Source organism: Convolutriloba macropyga, chromosome 14, assembly GCF_964194025.1.
Source record: "Convolutriloba macropyga chromosome 14, txConMacr16.3, whole genome shotgun sequence".
NCBI lineage: Eukaryota > Metazoa > Xenacoelomorpha > Acoela > Convolutidae > Convolutriloba > Convolutriloba macropyga.
In genome coordinates this window covers 40,765,512-40,788,915 of record NC_134481.1, presented here as the reverse complement: position 1 = coordinate 40,788,915, position 23,404 = coordinate 40,765,512, and the positions used below count along the sequence as shown (strand labels likewise).

The 23,404-nt window shown below is 34.7% G+C and overlaps 1 protein-coding gene across 1 annotated transcript in view; it reads right to left on the bottom strand.

The window, feature by feature from the left end:
* Positions 1-23,404, bottom strand: part of LOC142353305 (guanine nucleotide-binding protein-like 1) — a 70,685-nt gene that overhangs the window by 3,421 nt on the left and 43,860 nt on the right. Inside the window, exons 6-10 of the mRNA XM_075405536.1 lie at positions 17,673-17,984; positions 16,342-16,504; positions 12,574-12,791; positions 8,683-8,828; positions 8,102-8,367 (exon numbers count right to left, since the gene is read on the bottom strand). Coding sequence (XP_075261651.1) covers positions 8,102-8,367; positions 8,683-8,828; positions 12,574-12,791; positions 16,342-16,504; positions 17,673-17,984 — 1,105 coding nt within the window. The remainder of the gene's footprint in view (positions 1-8,101; positions 8,368-8,682; positions 8,829-12,573; positions 12,792-16,341; positions 16,505-17,672; positions 17,985-23,404) is intronic.

Sequence of the window (23,404 nt, the reverse complement as noted above, 5' to 3'; positions counted from 1 at the left end):
TCTCCAATTGAAGTAAAATGTGATCTTCAATTTTCTGTAGGCTATTACCGGCCAGCAAAAAAAAAATTAGGGCACTAATCTTTTTAAAATTAAAATCATGAAAATGTGTGAACAGATCTTTAAAAAATAAAAACAGCGCCCCAATACAATTCAAATTCTTTGAATTGTAAAAAACCACGATGTCCCCAATAACAGCCGCTATCACTTCGCGGCTATTAAAAATGAGAGCTCCTAAATAATAGCCTTTTGAGAGCCTGGCGGCGGCTATTATTAAAAAACCTGGCCTGAATACCAGAGCAATGTCAAATTCAGACCTGTAAACAAAGAATAAATTAAATTTAACATAGCCGGCAGATTGCCGGAATAGCTGCGAAATAGACTTGCGTGCCGTAAAATACAGATGGAAAAAGATACAGCAGTAAGTTGATAATAGTTATCGCCGCCGCCTATAAAACTTACAAGTTTATTTCAAAGGAGATTGTTTTTGGGTGCAAAAAAAATTTCCCTGTCGCGTCTCGAACCAGCGATCTCCGGATTAACAGCCAGTCGCCTTAACCACTCGGCTGTCGGACCATACAATCTGTTTTCTTACAATCAACTTTGTTTTAGGAACAGATTATGTTTCTGAATAACCGCAATTTAGGTCACGCAGAAAGCGTGAAATCAAGCGCGAAAAAGCCATTTAAGCAGTGACGAGACAGAATGTTCTAGAACAAATGTAAAACGAAAATAAAGCGTCAGACGACGAAACAAAAAACATAGCCGGAAGAATTCCGGAAGCGACTCGAAACACCAAAACTTCACAAAAAGCTGAAGCCATTACCTTTTGTATTAAACCATTAACTCATTACCTCCGCGGGTCTGATCAAAAAATCGGTGAAATTTAAACCACTGTCACCAAGAGAAAGAAAATGCAGCAAAATTTTATTATTGAAAACGTTTGGTAACGTTAAAAAAGTCTGAAATTTTTAGGATGGTCAAAAAACTGATAGCCTGAGAAAGCTGACAGGGCCATCAATTGCCCTCAGATAATTAATGATTCTAATCTCAAAAAGATCGCGAAAGCAAACGGCAGATAAAAACTTTTCAAAAAAGACAGGAAAGTCAAAATTATTCAAAAAAGAGTGCTCAAACTTAAGAATGGGAGAAACCACTACAATTAGATTTCTAATCACGGCAATTAAGACAAACATAATACATAATTCTTCCTTGTTGTATATATGCTAGACAACAAGATTTCATACTAATTCAAAAATTAAATTAATCATAGAAAAACAAAAGCAACAGATTAATATTCAAAGGCAAACAATCGTCTAATAACAATAACCAGCCCGGAATAAAATTGCAATGAATAGTATTAAGTCGAAATGTTGGAAAAGACTTTCTAGCAAACTCCCAGTACTTCCTTATTTTGAATTAAATCAATTGCAAACCGAAGAAACCAAGATCTAAGAAAAAGCTGAATTCATTCAATTTTTTAAGAACTGAAAAAATCAATATAACGAAAACAAAAGTAGGTGCCAGGACAAAACTAGAATGATACAAACGAGAATGTGAAGAATACGGACAAAATGTTAGGAACACCGTAACAAAAAGACCAATTCTTGATTTTTAATATTATTCTGTTGCTTTCGTTTTTCTAAGGCAAACAATCGTCTAAAAACAATACCAAGCCCGGAAGAAAATTGCAATGAAAACTAATAAGTCGAAATGTTGGAAAAGACTTTCTAGCAAACTCCCAGTACAGCCTTATTTTGAATTAAATCAATTGCAAACCGAAGAAACCAAGATCTAAGAAAAAGCTGAAATCATTCAATTTTTTAACTGAAAAAATCAGTATAACGAATACAAAAGTCGGTGCCAGGACAAAACTAGAATGATACAACCGAGAATGTGAAGGATATGGACACAATGTTAGGAACACCGTAACAAAAAGACCAATTCCTGATTTTAGAAAGTTAAAAATCAAATTTAAAAAAATCAAGAAAAACGAGTACATTTCATTGATCAGCATTCGAGACATCGAAAAGACAACGAGTCATTCGAGACAAAAATCCATCTTGCTGAACAGAATAAAACAAGAAAAAGCAGAATTCAGACATACGAAACAATGAAACATTTTGCAAAAAAGTGGTCAAAAAATACTTAAGACTGCATTTATGAAAAAAATTTATCGGTTTTTTCAAAAACTTAACAACAAAAAATGATTGAATTTTTATTGAAACGAAATTAAAGTCCCTCATGTTCCCCAAAATACTATTTATAGTAATTAAAAGCAAAATACAAACAAAAAACTGAAAAAAATTGCCAAAAAACAACGAAAATCGGATTAGCAAATGTACAATTTTATGAAACAAAATTACATCGAGGTAGAAAGAGGCATTGAGTATATGAATTATCAAAGGGAAGTTGCCATATTAACTGATTTTTGACAAAAAACAGCTAAAAGATCCGAAAGCGAAGAAATTAATAGCCAAAAAAAGCCAAAAATTAACTAAAAAATCAAGAAATATGTGCCAATTTCGCATTTGAAACGCAATTTCAGGCTATGCAACATACTGTGCTATCAATTTCCGGGGTTTACATTTCAACATAGCATCGATTAAAAATTATTTCTACAAAAAACCAAATTACAAGCAAAAAAACTAGGCCACTTAGACGAAAAAACGGCTAAAAACGGTTATCTATATGTGCCATTCAGTCAAAAACTACTTTTCAATGTCAAAAAGTCATTCACTAAACGCAGCGCATGATCAAAAAACTTCTCTCGCTCAGAAAAAATTAGTTCACACTGCAATTTTACTCGCTTTCGCTTTTAGGTCAAAACATCGTCTGAACGAATAGTACTTCCGGTAAAAAAAAAACCTTAAGAAAACCAATACTCCTCTTCGAGTCGTAAAAACCAAGAGCACCGCAATATAGCTACGCTCAGCTTACAGCTTCGCAGCTATAAAAACGGCAAGAAAAGACAAGCAATCGTTTCGAAGATGCCAAAATATAGCCGATTAACTTTGGCCGAATCACTCTCAAACACTAAACGGCGCTTGATTCTCTTGTAGACTGCTTTATTTTTGTCTTGCTTTAGCGGTTGAAAGGTGACGATAACTTCACTAAAGGGTTTCAAATAATGGTATTAGAGCTTATTATAGAACACTACAATCATTGCAATTTTTTTTACCATTTTTTACACTTTACAGTTGACCTTTAGTAGTAAATTGCAGTACCAGGATATGTGTTCAGTTGCAAAAAATTTTTATTGAACCAGCATTTCGAATAAAGAACAACTCAAAAAACCAAGATTAAACTCGATTCAAAATGGTCGAGCAAAAATTTGCATAAAAATGAAGTCACGTTGGATTTCACTACTATTTTGTTACCACTTTTTGATCGCAATGTTTGTAAAACAAGCTCATTGCCAAGCGCTGCAAAGAAAATACAATTTCGGTCCAAAAAAATCCAGGCTTGAATCAGACAAGGGATAAAGACTGTAGAAAATAACAAAATTACCAGAATTTAGCTGAAAATTCTTGGCCTTGACGTCCTAAAAATTCAATATTTTCTTCCCCGATAAAATCTACCCACTAACTATTATTAAACCTTAGAGAAGTTTCAATGATTCACGTAGTTGCTTCATTAAAGAACATGCACGTGAGGTAAAACAGGAACATGAAAATGCTAAAAAAAAACAACGAAAAAGAAATGACGGCATGCTAGAACGTCAGAAGTAAATACTGTTTGCCAAAAAATCTTACCCGAAAACCCAATCTGAAAGCTTATCAATGGCAAACCTAGAAAGGATATAAAAACACTAAACCTGGTAATAATTTCACAAATTTTTTTTCCAATTGAAGCAAAATGTGATTCTTTTAATTTTCTGTAGTCTATTATTACCGGCCAGCAAAAAAATTAAGGCACTAATATTTCTAAAATTGATTTTTTTTGGATTAGGAAAGCATCAGGAAACTATTTTAATTCCCGCAAAAGTGCAACTAAATGACAATTCAAAACATAGCCGGCAAAACGCCGAAAAATAGCTGCAAATGCGTTGACTCCTTCAAATCTCTTCTTTCATTATCTCTTCCCTTACAAAATGTCAAAAACAATTGTACAAATTTAAGTACAAAACACCAGAAAATGAATGATAGGGAGAAATAATCAAAAAAGGAAAAGTAATCTGAACGACCATAAAGATTAATAGCTGCAAACAAATAAGCAGCATTCTGCGGAACTTTGATAAAGTAATGCAGTTTCTTTAAACATTAGTTCTTAGAGCACAGGCTTTCTTGAATTGCTAGACGAATAAACAAACAGCAAATTCGAAGTAATTGTGACGTCTTATGGTTGTAACAAAGTCTTGACGACGAAATAGCCGGAAAATAGCCACCTTGGACGCATATCGGAAATGAAAAAAGAAACGTAGCCTCCGTTGACGCGCTTGATACACATCAGGATTGAAACAGAAAAACAATAGAAATCGACATTTTTTTGTTTTCTCCCCAGTGTCAAAAAAGGTTCTAATTTTGCGTGCGGTTTCAATTAGATTCTAAAACTATACTTAACTCAGCTTCTATAACGAAAATTATTAACCGTAATACTAATGTCAGCAAGCAATCACTCCATTGAACTTTGATAACCTAACGCTCTATGACTTAATGACCGGGCTTTATCGGTTTATCCCGTTTTTAATTTTGCCCTTTTGATCTTGACCGTACTCACTACATAGCGTAATTCAATGCGTAAAAAAATAAAAATCATTCATTTGAAACAGTGAGTGAGGTAAGTCACGGGTCAAGGGTGAAAATCGTGACTTATGTAAAACGAAAAACAAGACCAAAAGGTAAAGCGAATTAAAGAAAAGGAGAGCGCTTAAATAATAGCCATTGAGAAGCAGACGTCCGCTATTGAACAATAAAATTGACACCCGGCTCAAAAAAAACTACGTCAGAACAGCTCCTCAAACATCAAGTCTCATTGAGAAAAAATAACCAGACGTTGAAACGTTGAAAAATAATTCCAGCACAAAATCTGAAAAATCCTTTGCTTCTTTGTTGCCTGTACTTATGTGGCGCAAAAATCTAAAAATCACCTCACAATTTTGACTTCCCAAGGAGTTCAAGAAATCGGGGCGTGTGTGTATGTTTGAATAAATCTTTAAAAACGAGGTCCCAAATTGGATTTCGATTTATAAAAAATCATGAGATGATCATGTGTCCGAGGCAATTAATAACTGGCTACTGTCAGAAGAACTGTTCTCTAAGTACAAGAGGGTGAGAGTCAATTAAAGCCTCATAGAGCTTTTTAGAGCTCATAAAAGACTACAACACGGCAGCCAATTGAGTTCCGCTGCTCAAAATTATAAGTACGGGCAACTCAGATCACGCAAAACAGAGAAAATTCCTATTGATAAGCCAAAAAATCAAAAACAAAATCGCATTAAAGCATGGAAATTGCAACAAAATTCATTTGAATATTAGTGATAACGTTCCATGGAAAGAATGGATATCTGTTAAACAAGTAAGTTTCTGAAAATAAACGAAAGGAACAATAAAGAGATTTTTAAAAAAACACTATTTAGAAACCAGCGTGGTTTCTACAACACGGCAGCCAATTGAGTTCCGCTGCTCAAAATTATAAGTACGGAAAAATCCTATAAATCAATAGAAAAATCCTATTGATAAGCCAAAAAATCAAAAACAAAATCGCATTAAAGCATGGAAATTACAACAAAATTCATTTGATATTATTGATGATAACGTTCCATAGAAAGAATAGAAATCTGTTAAACAAGTAAGTTTCTGAGAATAAACGAAAGGAACAATATAGTGATTTAAAAAAACCGAAATTAGAAACCAGCGTGCTTCTTAATACCAGCGACATGTTCAACTCAACTGCCTCGCACAAAAACGCTCGATCTGTTACTCAACTCTATGGACAAACTTGTCAACGTTCTTTCTGGTTCCGAGCATTCTCCTAAAATGGTGATAACCTCCAACACAATTTATAGAAGTTAAAAACGCTATTAGAGTCTCAGAAACATGAAATCAGGTGGCTATGATAAAATATCTAATAGGGTCCACAAATTTCTGAAAAATGTTGTTTCTGTTTTATTAAACTGTTTTCAATTCTTGATGGGATCGAAATTGTTTCCCCCAATGATTTAAAGATCGGTAAGCTTGTACCAATACACAAGAAACGTGCTAAAGATGGCCTTAATAACCATAGACCAATTTCTTTGCTCAGTACGATAGTTTTGAAAAAGTTAGTTTGAGAATAAAATTTTTTAACATGTATGATCTATTTTCGACAGAACAGTTTGGTTTCAGAGATAAAAGGTGCAATCTCGATGCAAAAGCATAAATTGTTAAGAGAGTCCGTCAACTAACGAAAAATGAAAATTGTATGTTTTTAGATCTCAGAAAAGCGTTCGTTTTGACAGCGTCGATCATAACATCTTGCTGAAAAATTAGAGCAATATGGAATAAAGGGAAATTTAAAAACTGGTTATATTTCTAATCGTAAAAAATATGTTCAAATAGCAGACAGAATATCAAAACTGAGCACAGTACAAAGAGGAATTCTCCAGGGTTCAATTCTCGGTCCGTTCTTTTTCATCATATATATCAATGATCCGCCATTGCCGTATAAAAATACAGAAGTAACACTTTTCGCAGACGATACTTCACTTTCTTCTTTCAAAAAACCAATCCTTGAGTATTTTTAAAGAAATATATCTGAGTTGAATATTTGTTTCCAGCTGAATAAAATGACAGTAAGTATTGACAAAACGTCCTACGTGAGCTTCAATAAAACAATTATAGAGCTTCAGTTTGCGGAACAAAGTCTTTCTTCGAAATTCAGTCAAATATCTAGGTGTGATTATAGATGACGAAGTAAACTTCAAGCCGCATTTGAAATATTTAGCCCAAAATCTCGTCAAATTTAGCTCGATTTTCTATAGAATTAGACACATTTTTCATAGAAAACACTCGGTACAATTATACAACAGCTATGTCAGAAGTATTACTGAGTATGTAGTTCGTTCTCGTATACGATTGTGTCAACATAACAAGTCTGATTGACATTTCTAGAATCCAAAAACGAATTTTTCAAAGCATCTAAATCTGATTTCTCTGAATCTGTAACTGTAGTTTGCATTTACTATAAATTAGCCAGAGTTTACGAACTTCACGTGTACCAACTCTTTGTCAAGTTGTGAAATTCAGACTCGGACATTCTAACCTATACATACTAGAAGCTCCAAAAACTTCACAAATAACTACGCGCAGTAAGAGTAAAAAATTAGTGTCCAAGCCTGATCCCTTCCCACGCTAAAAATTTGACTTCTCTATAGAATAGCGAAAACGAATATGTTTTTTTTGATCAATTCCAAATTTTAATAAAGGATGAGGAAATAAAAGAAATGAACTCTAGAGAGTTGAAAAATTATTTAAAAAAAAAACCTCCCCAAAAAAAGGTTTTTTTTTTTAAAATAATTTTTCAACTCTCTAGAGTTCATTTCTTTTATTTCCTCATCCTTTATTAAAATTTGGAATTGATCAAAAAAAAACATATTCGTTTTCGCTATTCTATAGAGAAGTCATAGGTAAAAATGACCTCGTCAAACTTATATTCTCCTGAATGTGCTATTGTGATCGCAAAGTTGTCTTGTTGCTGCAAAAAGCTTTCTTGTTGAAGTGCTGCTCTGGGTAGCTCTTTTGGATGGAGTTTTTCTTAAGTTCGTGGGATGCTTCCTGGTCAGAGTACGTATGTAAAATTTGTAAACAAAGTTTGTATTAAACCACTCTTACCAAATTAAACTCTTAAACTAAGAAAAGCTCAATAATAGCGTTCTGATATCGCAATCAGAGCTACTATTAATGCCAAATTTCGTATTTCGCAATTTATAAGTGTGTATTCCCTTTTTCGTATTCATGATATCCACATACATAAATTCCCTATTCTAGTCCGCATTTTCTTAAATTCCGCACTGATGAGCTGATTACGTCAAAATACAAGAAATTTTTAATTATCAAGAAACTTTTAAATGTCAAGAAATTTTTAGTTATCAAGAAATTCTTAAATGCCAAGAAATTTTTTTTACCTCCATCAACGGCAAGATGATGTACATCAACCCCGATCTTAGTACTTCCATCGTCCTCTGAACGAGCAAGGGTAAAATTTTCACGATCATTCTTTGTCCTGAGCACCAAGTTTACTAGCTGCTTAGTTTCCGTTTCACTCTTCCACTTTTCCTCTTCTGTGAAGAAATTGGGAGGGTAAGTAGCCATGCAAATTCTGCCTTCGACAGTTAACCGTAGTAAGTGATTGGCCGCACGGTAAACATCAAATCTCCCAGTTTTTGCTATTCTGAAACAGAATATCACAAATTTCACTAAAGAGAACCGAAGGCTTAGCTTGTAATGTATATTACAATGGAAATTACAACACAAAGACGTCAAGTTCATTTTAAGTTAAAGGTTTCCAAAAAGCAGCAACTTGTCTGAAAATTATCAAGGTTTTTGATCATTAAGACATCCGATAGTTTCATAGAACCTTGCCTCCGCTCGCAAATAAGATTAACAGTATACAAAAAGAATTGGACTTTTCTCTCTATAATTGGGCTGTGAGCGAGTTCAACAGAAAAAAGCGAAAGGGGGCCAGAAATAAAAAATATATCCTGACCTGAATCCTCTTTTGACAGCCCAAGCTTCACATACATCCCACGCAGTCCACTCTTCTCCCTCCCCCTGAGGGTGTTTCAAGCCCAGCATCTCAATCAGAGGCAGTCTGTCTGCAATGAACCCAACTGGCGTGTAGGGTTCTTGCACCTAAAAGACTTTCATGGTTAGTTATAGACCCAGAAACTGCTTAAGATGCACATACCAGAAAGTGGGAGCCGAATAGTGGTCGATTGACTACTTCTAATATTAATCAATAGTACCAGCGATAGTGCAATCGATAATGTTCCAATGACATTTATCATTATGGTTTAGCATAATCAGTACAGTAGAAAAGATGCCCTTCGTTTTTAACGTGATTGATGGTCGATAACTCATTGCGTTTGATAATTACGAAATCCTCTATTTTGTGAAGGTGAACAGGGTTCTTATTTACGAGTTGGGTTTTTTAATGAATTTTCTAGCCGGATCATTTTCACCTCTGCGCCCGAAAAAATTTGAAAATTTCCTCAATAATTTCCAGTTCACTCCCGGTTATTTTTTATTGAAATAATTTCCGTCATAGTAAAAAACATAGCCGGCAGATTGCCGGAACAGCTGCGAAAGAATAGACTCGCGTGCCATATAACATATAATAGAGATAGAAACAGATAGAGATCTAATTTGAAAATAAAATTGACCCCGCTCAAAAAACTAGGCTAAAAACATTCAGCGATAAATTAATAAAGCTTGTTAAAATTCACTCCACAGAAGCCTCTTATTAGGGACCTTTACTGCAAATATGAGTTCCTTTGAAGTTAAACAAATTCAAATTAAACCTGAGTTTTAAAGTGCAAAAGTCATTTTATTGAGTGAGGTAAGTCACGTATGATCAAAATATAATCACGCAAATAACCTAAAAACTTTTGCTAAAGCGAGTGAGAAATGACGTCACGCACGCAAACGCCGTTAGTGAGAGGAAGAAGTCATTAAGAAAATTTGATTTTTTCAGCTTTGCTGTGTGAACGAATGTAAAACGAAAAAAGAGCGTCAGACGACGAAACAAAAAACATAGCTTGACAAGTCCTGACGTACAATTCAAAGACTTTCCATTGACTTAACAGAAAACTAGACCTAGAACGGACTATTAATGGATTGGGAAAACCATTTAAAAAAAATCCAATCCAAAAAATTGAGAAAACAGTAAAAATCAAAGTGAAATTGCCGCATCTGAACAAAAAACCACTAGCGAGAAAGCGAATTTTTGTTCAAACCCCGTGTTCTCACTTTACTTTAAATTTAGAGCGAAAAAATTTCACGCCGCAAAACCACTCGCTTTTTCGCTCCACTTCCTGTTTCGGCGTGACCAAAATCACTAATCCAATATGACTTCAAAAATCATGAAAATGTGTGAACAGATGTTAAAAAAAAAACATAGCCGGAATTCCGGAAACGACTCGAAGGAAAAAACGAAAATCCCTAACAAACATAAAACTTATTCTACCGATTGACCACAATAACTAACATAATGCTTATCCTACTGAATAACACTTGTCACTTAAAAACAAAAAAAAGAAAAAGAACAATGAAAAAATAACTGACCAGAAAAGACGATAAAGCACGTGATAAAAATTTTACATTGAGTTGCACGTGTAAAAACAACTTTTGGCGAAAACCCGTGAAATAGGTTTAGTTTAATTTTGTTGAATCACTGCTATTTGAGACAAAAACCAAACACGAATTTCAAGTAGAATAAACGAAGGTAAAAGAAAGGAAATGAAAAACAAAACCAAAAAAATTTTCTGTAAAAAAAACAAAAAAAATTGGCCACAAATAATGAATCAAATACCATTATGCTGAAATCAAATCATTATTTCAAAAAACTTTTAATACTACATCTGGTCAAGTGTCCAGCAATCCGAATCATTGTTTATTTAAATGAGTAAAAACGAAGAACGAAAAAAATAGAAAAAAAGTTAGTGTTTAAGAAAAGTTAGTGATATTTGTCATTGAAAAGTGCACTAAATATATTTCAACAAAACCTCTAGAAAAGCTCCTATCAAAAGCTAGACCACTAAAAACTAGCAAAAAGAAGACAATCAGAAGAACTCAGCAAAAATTCCAAAAAAAAAAACACGAAAATTTGCGGAACTCTTCATAAAAGTTTCTCAATTATCTTTAACAAATTGATTCAAAACTTAAATCAAAATCATCAACACGCATCAAGGACAACTAATTTGGACTATAGGCATCCCCAAATGCTATAAAAAATTGAAGAACACAAAGGGCATTAAAAAAATTGAAAAAAAATCATAGAAAAAATTGAGCTTTTTTAATTTCACGGGAGCACATAGACCCAAAAAACGTTAATTGGAGCGAATTAGTACTGGAAGACTTCAAAAACATTAGCAAAGTCGAATAGGCTGAAAAAACGAAAAACAGCAAAAAAAGAAAAATAATTCAAAATTTTTCAGTTTATTGTCATTTTTCTAAACAAAAAAATCGTTTCCAACCTAAGAGAATGTAATCACTTGGTATCTAAAAACTCAGTTACTAACATCCGTCTATTCAAAGCCATTACAAAGCATTATAACAAAACAAAACGCAAAAAATTGCTAAAATTCGCCTAAAATTCAGCAAAATAGCTGAAAAACCAGCAAAATGGTATTAAAACCTTATTAATGACCAAAAACTTGCGAACCACTATTAAAACAACCCTAAGCATCACACAATATCATAATCAGACCTCTAAACCAAAAAAATAACAAAAAAAACGGTTTTAAAAAGCCGCATGTGAACAAAAAAATTTCGCTCGCTTAGAGAAAATTTTTTCACACATCAATTTATCGCTCTCTCAAAAACAGGGGTATGAACAAAAACCACTCACTTTTCGCTCCACTCTTCAATTTTGTTCAGCACAAAAACCACTCCAAATTTTTTCACGCGTTTCATTTCCCGCTTTAAAAATCACTCCAATAAAATTGATTAAAAAAAGGACTTCTCCAATACTCCTCTTCGAGTCGTAAAAAAAGACAGCGCCCCAATACAATTCAAATTCTTTGAATTGTAAAAAAACCAAGAGAAGGCCAATAATAGCCCCAGCGATCGCTGTGCGGCTATTAAAAACCAAAAGCACCGCAATATAGCTACGCTCAGCTTACAGCTTCGCAGCTATAATAATCATGACGACGAAAAAAACATAGCAGGACAAGTCCTGACGTACAATTCAAAGAATTTTCATTGACTAAACAAAAAACTAGACCTAGAACGGACTATGAATGGATTGGAAAAACCATTTAGAAAAAAATCCGATCCAAAAAATCGAAAAAACACTAAAAATCAAAGTGAAATTGCCGCATGTGAACAAAAAACCACTACCGATAAAGCGAATTTTTGTTCAAACGCCGTATTCTTACTCTACTTTAAAATTAGAGCGAAAAAATTTCACGCCGCAAAACCACTCGCTTTTTCGCTCCACTTCCTGTTTCGGCGTGACCAAAATCACTACTCCAATTTGACTTCAAAAATCATGAAAATGTGTGAACAGATCTTAAAAAAAAAAAACAGCGCCCCAATACAATTCAAATTCTTTGAATTGTAAAAAGGACTTCTCCAATACTCCTCTTCGAGTCGTAAAAAAGACAGCGCCCCAATACAATTCAAATTCTTTGAATTGTAAAAAAAACCAAGAGCACCGCAATATAGCTACGCTCAGCTTACAGCTTCGCAGCTATAATTAAAAGTAACTAGGGGCATTACTCACTCGCAATAGCTCTTTTAACGTGTTTTTTAAATATCTTTTTAATGTGTTTTTTAATACCTTTTTAATGAGTTTTTTAATGTTTAATATCTTTTTGAATGTGTTTTTTAAAGCGAACGGTTTTATCATCTACATACGAGACAATTATCTGCCCACCTGTGCTATTGGGAAGAGACCAGAGAATATCTGCTGCTGTTTGTCCACGATTGAGGGGAACACAAGACCAGGACAGTCACACAGCTGGACATTGCAAGTGACGAAGTGTGTCTGGAAGTGCTTCGTGTGTCCTGGTGTCCTTGAGGTTGAAACCACTTTCTTGCCCACAATGCTGTTTATCACTGAGGACTTGCCCACGTTAGGGTGACCGACACAACCTGAAACATTTCAACATTATAGTTGAATGTTGGGTGTGGTTTGACAAAGATTAAGTCTAGCGAGAATGGACCTGTGAAACCTCTCGGTCAGTTGCAGCTGTGCAAAGATCATTGCATTATTCACAACGATAGCACAAAAAATAGTAGTTTAAATTCAACTTAAATCGAAAATGGGTTGAATGAATACATTGCCGTGAAATAAATACACAATTTAACCCAAAATTACATCACGAAAAAAAGATAAAATCATTTTTTTAAAAAAAGAGTCGTTACAAAATCAAAGATCAACATGCTGATTTCAAGTTTTAGATACTTTTTTAAAATCATTTCACTTATAAAGCATTTTGAAAATACATATACTGGTGTCATTGAAATCACAAACGCTCTTGTGTTAATGGTTCACTTTTTCATGAGCTTTAAAATCAAATTTTGTTCAACTTTAATTTAATCCTTAACTTTTTCTCTGTCCTCAAAATCTATCAATCTAACATTTGGTTGAAAACACACACCTGAAAAAAAATTACATAAAAATAGAATTGCTTCGTATACGTATAGTCTCACAAATCCAACCCAAACAAATGAACACAAAAAGTGAGAAAAAAGTTGTTTCAAAAATTGTTCTGATATCTGGTTTACTTTCATAAATCTCCAATTTCTTTAAAGTTTCTAAACTCTGCCCTCGGTTATCCATTAGTTAGAGTTAAATACCGTCAGTTGACCTGCACCCCTTCGGATAAGGTAGCGAAAAACTCATACTGAGATTGAGCAACAGTCAATTTTAGGTCCAATTAAAGGTGTCATGTGCGACAAAAAAAGTGTTGACGCACCCGAAAAAGCCAATCCCATAAAAGTGAAAAATAATGATCAGTAATTCAGTCGAGATTAACTAAATTAATAAAAAAATCAAAAAGTAACCGTGAGGGGACCGGTCATGAAGACTTTTCAGACGAAGAAAATTAGACGGCAAAGGTCCTGAAATACAATCCAAAAAATGACCAAAAAAATTGACCAAAGTATCAGACCAGATGCAAATCTCCAATCTCCACACAGGTATGCAGACCAACAAAGACCAAAAGAAATATTTTCAAGATTCTAAAAGCGTAGTTCTAATGTAATAAAAAACGACATCTAATATAGAAGCCGAGTTTTATCAACCCCAAGAATGATGAAAAACTTCATTAAGTCACTCAAAGCAAGCCAAACCACTTTGGTACCAAAGATAAGAAACTCCAAAGAGGGAGAAGAGCCTGAACAGGACCAAAAATTCACTAAGGCGCTTCAAATGACCTCATTAGAGGTTAATATATACCACTATTAAGATTTGAAGTGAAAAAATGGCACCAGTTTTGGCGCCCTTATCATATGACTTTTAGCAATTAAATTGCCGCCAATTGAGTTCAGCTGCTTGAAATTGTCAATGAGAGAGAACTTTAGATCACGCAAAACGCAGAAAGTCAAGGGCGTAAAATTCACTCAAAAAAGTTAAGAAACGATCAACCAAAAACCTTGCATGAAAAGACGCACATGTTTACAATACTTGCTTCTCTTTGAGAGCAATTAATAATGCCCGATAAGCAAAAAAAACAAAGCTGTAAACAAAGTTATCAGGACAAATTTCCTCAAAACTATTACTTCACAAACAACCTATATGTCAGAACAATTTTCCGTCTATTAAAGTCTTTCACTAAAGCTCAAGTCTTTCACTAAAGCTCAAGCAAAAACAAAACAGAAAACATAACCGACTAACGTCGGAGCGAATTGCTCTCAAACGACTGTCGAGTAGTTGGTTTCGTCATTAGCTAGCTACGGTTTCATGAGGCTAGCTTTAGCTTAATTGAAGGGGTGTGAGGTGAGCGCAGCAGGGGGGGGGGCAACCGCCTTTCACACCATAAGTATGAGTCTCCAAAAACAGTTTTGATGAATGGCAAACGTTGAGACTAGTGAGCTGAATGGCGCTAATAGAACTTAATACCCTCTGGGCGCTACCTGTTTATCCCGTTTTTGAGGACGAAAAGTCAAATGGGTCAGACGAAAAATCAGTAATGCGAAAAATCGCATAAAAAGACCAACAGGACTAACATAATTTCTACAAACTTCGTTTGAGAGCAATTAAAAACTCGCTTCAAGTTATACTTATTAAAGTTTCCATGTTAATATATTTAAAACAAGTGTTGTCGAGATTTACAAACCAAAGAATTTTGAGCTGATTCAAGCTTAGAAGAAGCAAGAAGACGAAAAATATCAAAACTTACTTAAATTAGAAACTAATTTATGGCAGATCAGCAAACCAAATCAATTCAGAAATTCCTGTTGGAAGTCAAATTACATATATAGATATGTCAAATGTCCACAAAACTGGACAAAAACGCACTAATTTAACTTTAAGTACTTCAATCTTCAATTTGCGCCTTCGCAACAAACTTCAATTCAACGTACACGACTTCTAATGCTAGCTTTGATATATATCTTTCAAAATATGTTTCATATATTCACTGCAAACAAAAATTTTCGAGTTCATTCGAGGTGAATTTTGAACAACGTCAGATAATTATTAAGATAAGAGGTAGTACTTTTGAACAAAACAGACGTATTGGTTTGGTTTTTTAACACAGTTCAAGAGTTGAAAAAAGTCAATTTTCTTAAGTTCCATTTAATGTGTGATTAATATTAGTTGACGGTTTCTTTCAATCTCTGCAAAATCTGCAATCAAAAATGCCAAAATCGTCCATAAAACAAATTCGCAAATAGAGCCTAGGACATAGTTGGTCAATTCAAATACCACATGCAACTAAAAAAAAACATGCAACTACTGTTGTGTGAACAACAGTAGAAGCTGAGTTTGAAATTCCGATGTCTAATGACTTTTATTTTCAAGGCAGCCGTATCTTAAATATTAGTTTCTTGATGTTTGGATAAATGCACTGTGACGTAGGCTGTTTCACACCAATGTTGTAAAAATGACACAGATTTTAGGGACATAATTGAAAAAAGTTGGACAACTTGCTATCGCATAACTGACGGGTTTCACTCTTTTGTAGCCTGTGTCAGCTCGAGGGGGAAGCTTTCCGGAGCAAGTATATAGGCCAGTAGTAAGATTAAGTAATTTTATAATTGCTGTACCAGGAGAGGCACGTGCTAAATACTGTAACTTTAAGAAACACCAAGTCATAATGTTGATTATATAGATGTAATTCAATGGTTAGGAAATGGACGACTTTTTCACGGTAGCAAAAGAAGATTTGTGAAGCAATCTCACGAAAGTTTCAACTGTTGACAAGGAACAACAGTGGGCAAAGGGTAGCCCAGACATATTGTTCCAGAGGAAATATAACTCAAGGGACTTTTTTGAAACACCATCAACACTGGCGTCAGTGAAGCAAGCTGATTAGTTTGATTCTCTGACGTCCGGCCACAGCACCACCAACACTACACATTCAATATTAACTGAAGGCGGAACACCGCACAATTGCTTCAAACTTCGTTCGAGAGCAATAAAGCATGATATGCTCGGTATATGCTACAATCTGAAAGAAAAAAATAGCTCTCAAACCGATTGTAAGCCTCTGATCCGCAGCACACATAGTGGCCTCTTTGTAATCGTAACTGTGGCTCATCTGCTTCCCAACTTTGTACTGCCAGGCAGAAAAATCGAACGAATGAAGTGATTTGTTTTTACTCCCTCTCGCACACTTCTCGCAAGACTCCACCAGCTCCTAAACGTGGTTTATAATTGCAACGACATTCACTACTTCATTATTTCAATCTTGTACTAACATTTGATTGTTCTATGAAAAAATGTTTGCTTATATTTTTAAGGAAAGTTTTGTATAACATTCGTGTGTTCCATGAAATCGCTTTGTCTGCTTTTATTTTAAAGGTAATGTTTTGTGACCACCAGGAAAAAAAGAGGCGATCGCAGAATTGTCCGATCGCCTTAACTTCTCATTTATGTTTTGTTGTCGGCTATACCCCCTGTTTAGCCGACAACGAAAACATACCCGGTAGATTGCCGGAAAATAGCCGCCGTTGATTCCAATAAGCATGATTGGGATTGAACGAATAGAATATATTGAAAAAAAAAAAGATTTTTGTACAAAAATATTTTTTAAGTCCGATTTATTTTGATGGCATTTCGTAGTTGAACATACTTCTGTTTCTTAGAGAGAGGCTACAGGAGCTACTATCAACACCAATAAGCATTAGAGGTGGTAACTAAGACTTATAGGAACGACGTTCAAATAGCGGGCATCTAAAATTGGGCTTTATGGGTTTATCCCGTTTCTATTTCTGACTTCAATTTTTTATACTGACTCTGTTCATTTTGAATTGCTTTGCTGAACAACTGATGTTCAAATTCACTTTTAGCAGAATGAGAGAAGAGAGAAACTAGCCTAGAGAAGTCAAAAAGATTTCACGCAAAATGTCGAAAAAGCGGCAAAATGGTAAAGCGAAAAAAAGTTTGACGAAGTAAAAAAAAATACGAGCGCAATAATAGCCGGCTGAGAAGATGAGGGCGGCTATTAAAAAAAGGATTTAAGCCGATAACCTCACAGCTCACCAACTGTAATGATTAGACGACGAATTAGCAACTTTATCAACAATCTGATTTAACGGCCAATCAGAATTAAGGCTGTGCGCTTAATTGGTCACTTTTCCTTGTCGTCTAAATGTCATGTCGGCCAATATTTCAAGCAGCCAAAAACAGTCGCGTTTTCATCAAGATCATGTTGATGATGCGGACGGCGAAGCGGACAGCAGTAAATTTCATTCAGCAGTTGCCCACATCATACTATTCAATAAAGTAATTCTTTTGTCTCGGACCAGCATGTTCATTTAGGTTATTGCCCTTGGTCATTTAGAATACACTATTTCGTTGCTAACCTGCAACCCAATTGGTGAAACATAATTGGACTTCGCAGTGGGTTTCCGTCTGCCCGTTTTAATTTTCCCCAATTCAGAGACATCTAATCTCCGTCCCCCAATCGGCCCCGCTCCTCCCTTTTCCACTGACGATGACTTGTTAGCTGATGATTGATAGGATTCTGGATCTCTGAAGTTTGTTGGATCAGTGGAATATAGCACAATGTGTAGCTTGGGGAACCTATCTTGGAGGTATTTTTTCCATGCAATAGATACTTCAGGTGGCACTAGGTCGATTTTGTTTAGAATCACGACCACATCTTTGTTCAGATCCTGAAACAAATAAAAACTGTTGTTTATTTTATTGACCGATATTCCACTGAACATGTTAAAGTATCCGAGGTCCAACAATAATTTTTTAGAACAGTAACTGATAAGTACGCTGAGGAGGTACAGTCAATTTTGATCGAAGCAAATTCCCTAATAACAAAGCCGGCAAATTGCCGGAAAATAGCCGCCTTTGATCCGCTTGACGGACATTGGGCTTGAAACAGAAAGGAAAAAACAATAGATAGAATTCGACAATTTTTTTCTAAATGTCGAAAAGTTCTGATTTGGTATGCAGTTTCAGTTAATTTAATGACCGGTTTTTGTAAATTAATCTGCCTCTTATGTATTTTTACGATTACTTTCGATTTGATTATTATTTTGGTCATTGTTTAGTTTTATCGCGTGCATTGTGATTTGCAGCGACAACTAATTTTTAATGTTAAAGCGACAAAGTTTATTCAGTTACCAAATGAGCACTGTTTTTTTATTGAAAAATAGTGTTTCGATTGAGAGTATTTACGGAAATTGATAAATTTTGTAACAATTTTTGGCCATTTCTTGCATTATTCAATTTTTTATTCCAAAATTAAATTTTTGGGAGCCTAACATTGCTTAAATTTTGTTGCTCGCGTACTTTGATGTTTTCAATTGCGTACAAAAAATCTGACCTGTTTTTTATATATCCTGTTTTGTAAGAAAAATCTGGTTTTTATATATGAGCAATATAATTTTTTAGTACGCAAAAATTTTGTATGTTACCAAAACCAAGCCTTAAAAATACTTGCAGAAAAAGAGTGTTGTTCAAAATTTGTTAAAAGGAAGCTAGCAAAATCTCAGAGCAATATTAGGTTAAATAAAGCCAAAAAACATTTCAAAACTCGAAAGAAAACGACAAATAATTAGATCAAATAGATAATTTTCAATTTAGAAAGAAACATGCTCGAATGTGGAAAATACATACATTGTGAAAAAGATTTGAAAAATTATTCCTAATTTCGAAAAATCAAAAAACTAAGCTGGTGACTAATTAAAAATCACAATGAAAAACATGAGGTAGAAAAAACATAGATTATTTGATATTAAGCAATCGAGGTTTAAGCATTACATAGCCATCTTCCTGTCTCAGTAAGAAATGAAAACAGCTCAATTGCGAAACTGCATTTTCACACATATTCACTAAATTCTAAGGAGTTATCGCTAAAAACAATTTAACAAGCAACCAAACGAAACAACCAAATACACCAATGGTGCACCAAAAGACTTTGTATAGTAAATAAACTCTAAGTACAAACAAAAAACACCTTACGTCAAAAAGAGGCATCCATTTCAGGAATTATCAAAAAGAAGCTAACATATTTACTAATTTAGTTAAAAAAAATTCCGCTCAGAAAGCCAAAAATTCAAAAAAAAAAATGAAAAAGCCTAAAATAGACAAAAAATTGGAAATTATGGGCCAATTTTGCATTTGAAACGCAATATTAGACTCCAAGAAACATTATGGTATAAATTTCAGATGGTTGCATATTCATGAAGTATCGATTAAGAATTACTTTTACAAAATATCAAGTTACAGTAAAAAAAAAGTTGGGCCAAATGGACAAAAACACGGCTGAAGAGTATGAGCCCACCTCTCAAAACTTTTCAAAGTCAAAAATTCATTCACTGAGCGCAGCTCATGAACAAAAATGTTCTCTCGCTCAGAAAAAGTTATTTCACACAACAATTTCACTAACTTTCACTATTAGGTCAAAACGCCGCCTGAACAAAAAATTTTCATGACAATCAATAGGTAAGTTATCAATATAGCAGTAGATAGCTGAAAATGCAGTAAAAAGAACTCGCTATCAGACGTATCACAGATAACAGGTGCAGAAATAGAATAACAAACATAGCTGGCCGATAGCCAGAAAATAGCCGCAATAGCTTCGTAGATCTGCAGTCTCCAAAAAACAGTAAAAGAGACAGACCAAAAAATAGCCTTTTTATTGAAGGCTGATATGTTATATTTTGATTAAAAAAATCTGTATAAGTTTTTGATGCCTCTATTAGCTGCTCTCAAATAACCTTCATTTAGAGTGACACACACCCATTTGACCTTATCTATTTGAATTAAAGTAAATAAAAGTCAATTTCAAAGTGAGGAAGTCATTTTTGAGTGAGGTAAGTCAAGTGTGATCAAAAATTTAATCACGCAAATGAACAAAAAAACTCGCTCCACTAAGAGCGAAAAATGACGTCACACACGCACTTCAGTTGAAATTGCATGAAAGAATGAACAAAAAGTAGATTTCAAGTGGTTGAGACGTCATATGGTCGTAACAAAAATCGCGTCGACGAAATAAAAAAACCAAGAGAAGGCCAATAATAGCCCCAGCTATTGCTGTGCGGCTATTAATTATGACCAAATAACCCAGTTCTACATACAAAAATTATATTTATTGCCCGATCTCAATTCCAAAAGAACTTGATCGTAGCATCCCAAAAATTGTAAGGTTGCCAAAAACACCATGATAGCTTTGCTGTCCTGTAGTATCGATATAAATAGAAAACACAGACAAAACAGTAAACATAAAGCACGAGGCCAGCTGTTGGCTTCGCCATTTGGTAGCAGCGATTTAGTGAGGTTAACTTAGATTAACGTAAGGGTAAACTTAGGTTAACTTAGGTTGAATAAGGGGCACAAAAAAGCTCAAGTAAAATGTTGAAAGAAGTCAAAACATGAGGGTACGCAAATTCTTGTCTTTACAAGACAATTCGTAGTTCGGCATGCTTTCAAGTTTGTAAAAAGATCATTGCTGGCTGAGCCAAAATTGTTACGTTTTCGCAGAAGCAATAAAAAGAAGACTGTGCGGTGAAACTCAAAAACGAGCGATTGCCTCTTGTTTAAGCAAGAGAACGCACCCGGTAAGAGAAACAAAATTGGAATTCAAGCACTATTATATCAATCGAAATAATTGAAAACATACCCGGCAGATTGCCGGAAAATAGCCGCCGTTGATTCCCATAACTCTATTGAGATTGAAAGAAAAGAAAATATCAACAAAAATTGATTTTTGTATTAAAACATTTTTAAGTGGGATTTATTTTGATATCATTTCGTAATTGAACATACTCCTGTCTTTCAGTGAGAGGCTACAGGGTCTAGTATCAATACCAATAAGCATTATAGATAGTAACTAAAACTTATGAGAACAAGTTCAAGTACCGGGCGTCTAAAAATGGGCTTTATGGGTTTATCACGTTTCTATTTCTTTGATTTTTTATACTGACTCTCTTCATTTTGAATTGCTTTGCTGAGCAGCTGCTGTTTAAAAGGATTTTGAGCAGAATGAGAGAAGAGTGAAATTAGCCTAGAGAAGTCAAAAAGATTTCACGCAAAATGCCGAAAAAGCGAAAAAAAAGTTCGACGAAGTAAAAAAACATGGCAGGACAAGTCCTGACGTACAATTCAAAGAATTTTCATTGACTTAACAAACAAATAGACCTAGAACGGACAATGAGTGAATTGGGAAAACCATTTCTAAAAAAAATCAGATGAAAAAAAAAAACAAAAAAAAACAGAAAAACAATGTCAAAATGCTGCTACGGAGAACAAAAAACCACTAGTGAGATATGTAATTTTAATTCTAACAAAAAAACTAGGTCGAGAATGAGCTGTGAATGGATTGGGAAAACTATTTAGAAAAAAATCCGATCCAAAAATTCGAAAAAACCAGTAAAAATCAGAGTGAAATTGCCGCATGTGAACAAAAACAACTACCGAGAAACCGAATTTTTGTTCAAACACCGTTTTCTCACTCTACTTTAAAATTAGAGCAAAAAAATTCACGCCGCAAAACCACTCGCTTTTTCGCTCCATTTCCTGTTTCGGCGTGACCAAAATCACCACTCCGATTTGACTTCAAAAATCATGAAAATGCGTGAACAGATTTTTTAAAAAAAGACAGCGCCCCAATACAATTCAAATTCTTTGAATTGTAAAAAATAGGAGCGCTATAATAGCCGGCTGAGAAGATGAGGGCGGCTATTAATAATATGTGGCGGATCTCACGTGGACTCAAGCTAGTTGGTAGATCGGAGCAAAGAATTTCAGCATAAATTTAAGTTCTTTCAGCATAAATTTTGTTAAGCATAATCTGGATCAACAAATCCCTCCGTAGACCAAGGCTGTTCAAGATATATATTCGGCCATCGAAGCAGGTCAGTGACTGAAACACTACTTATTAAACCAACGATGTGCTCTTCGATAAGTTTATCACAATAATTAGTCTAAAATCACTATCGCCTTTTATGTTTAAGTATGCATAGCTATAACATATGCCTCGTAAAACAGATGTAAAAAATTACGGCTGGCAAAAAAAAACACTACGGACTCTCTCAAAGAACCGTCCACCAAAATAGAAAAAATGCTCCAGTTGGATTCCAAAAAGACTTTCACATTCAGATAGCCCTTCCCAGTGACTTCAGCAAACTACACACTGGAAATAGTACTGAAGCTTTTTAGGGCCAAAAACGAAATTCATTGCCCACTGGGCTCTACCTATTTATCCCGTCTTGAAAACTCAAAGTCAAGAGAAATGTGAAAAAATCTTGCCAAAAAAAGCAGCAGGACAAATCCTGACCAATAATTCAACGAACTTCATTGACTGAAAAACAGAACAAGACCTAAAATGAACTCGAAAAACCATTTGGAAAAAGCCTATTATAAAAATTGCAAAAAAAAACAATTAAAATCAAAAGTCAATTGCCGTGTGTGAACAAAAACAACGAGCAAGAAAGTGAATTCAATCACCGTTTTGTCACGCAACGTTTAAAAGAGAACAAAATTCCCATCGCAAAACTACTCGCTTCTTTACTTCACTTCCTCTTTAGGCGTGACAACAATCATCACTTCAATTTGACTTTCAAGACAGTGCCCCAAAAACAATTCAAATTTTTTGAACTGCAAAGGCCATTAATAGCCACAGTTCTTGCGTTGTGGCTATTAAAAAGAAGCAACCATTCAATTTTCACACTAGAAATTGGGCCAACAATTATTCAGCCATCGCTTTTTGACAAACACGCCAAACTAATACTTCCAAAAAAGGCCGAAGGCGCAAATTTTACTTTAACCAATATCTTCAATAAAAGCAAATTGAAGCTGATACCATTAGTTTGCCGCAACCATGTGGCACATTTAGGTGAGGCTCGGAAACTGTAAATATTAGACTAGAATACATAACCCGTACAGAGAAAAAAACCGACTAAACGTCGGAAGAATTGCTCTCGAACGACTATTGGGAGCTCTAATCAATAGCAGCCTGCTTTAGCGAGGGGTGGGGGGGGAGGGAGGGAGGGGGAGCCTAACTCGGACTAAGAAGTTCAATAGTGGGCTTCAAATAACCACATTAGAGGTTAATATATACCACCATTAAGATTTAAAG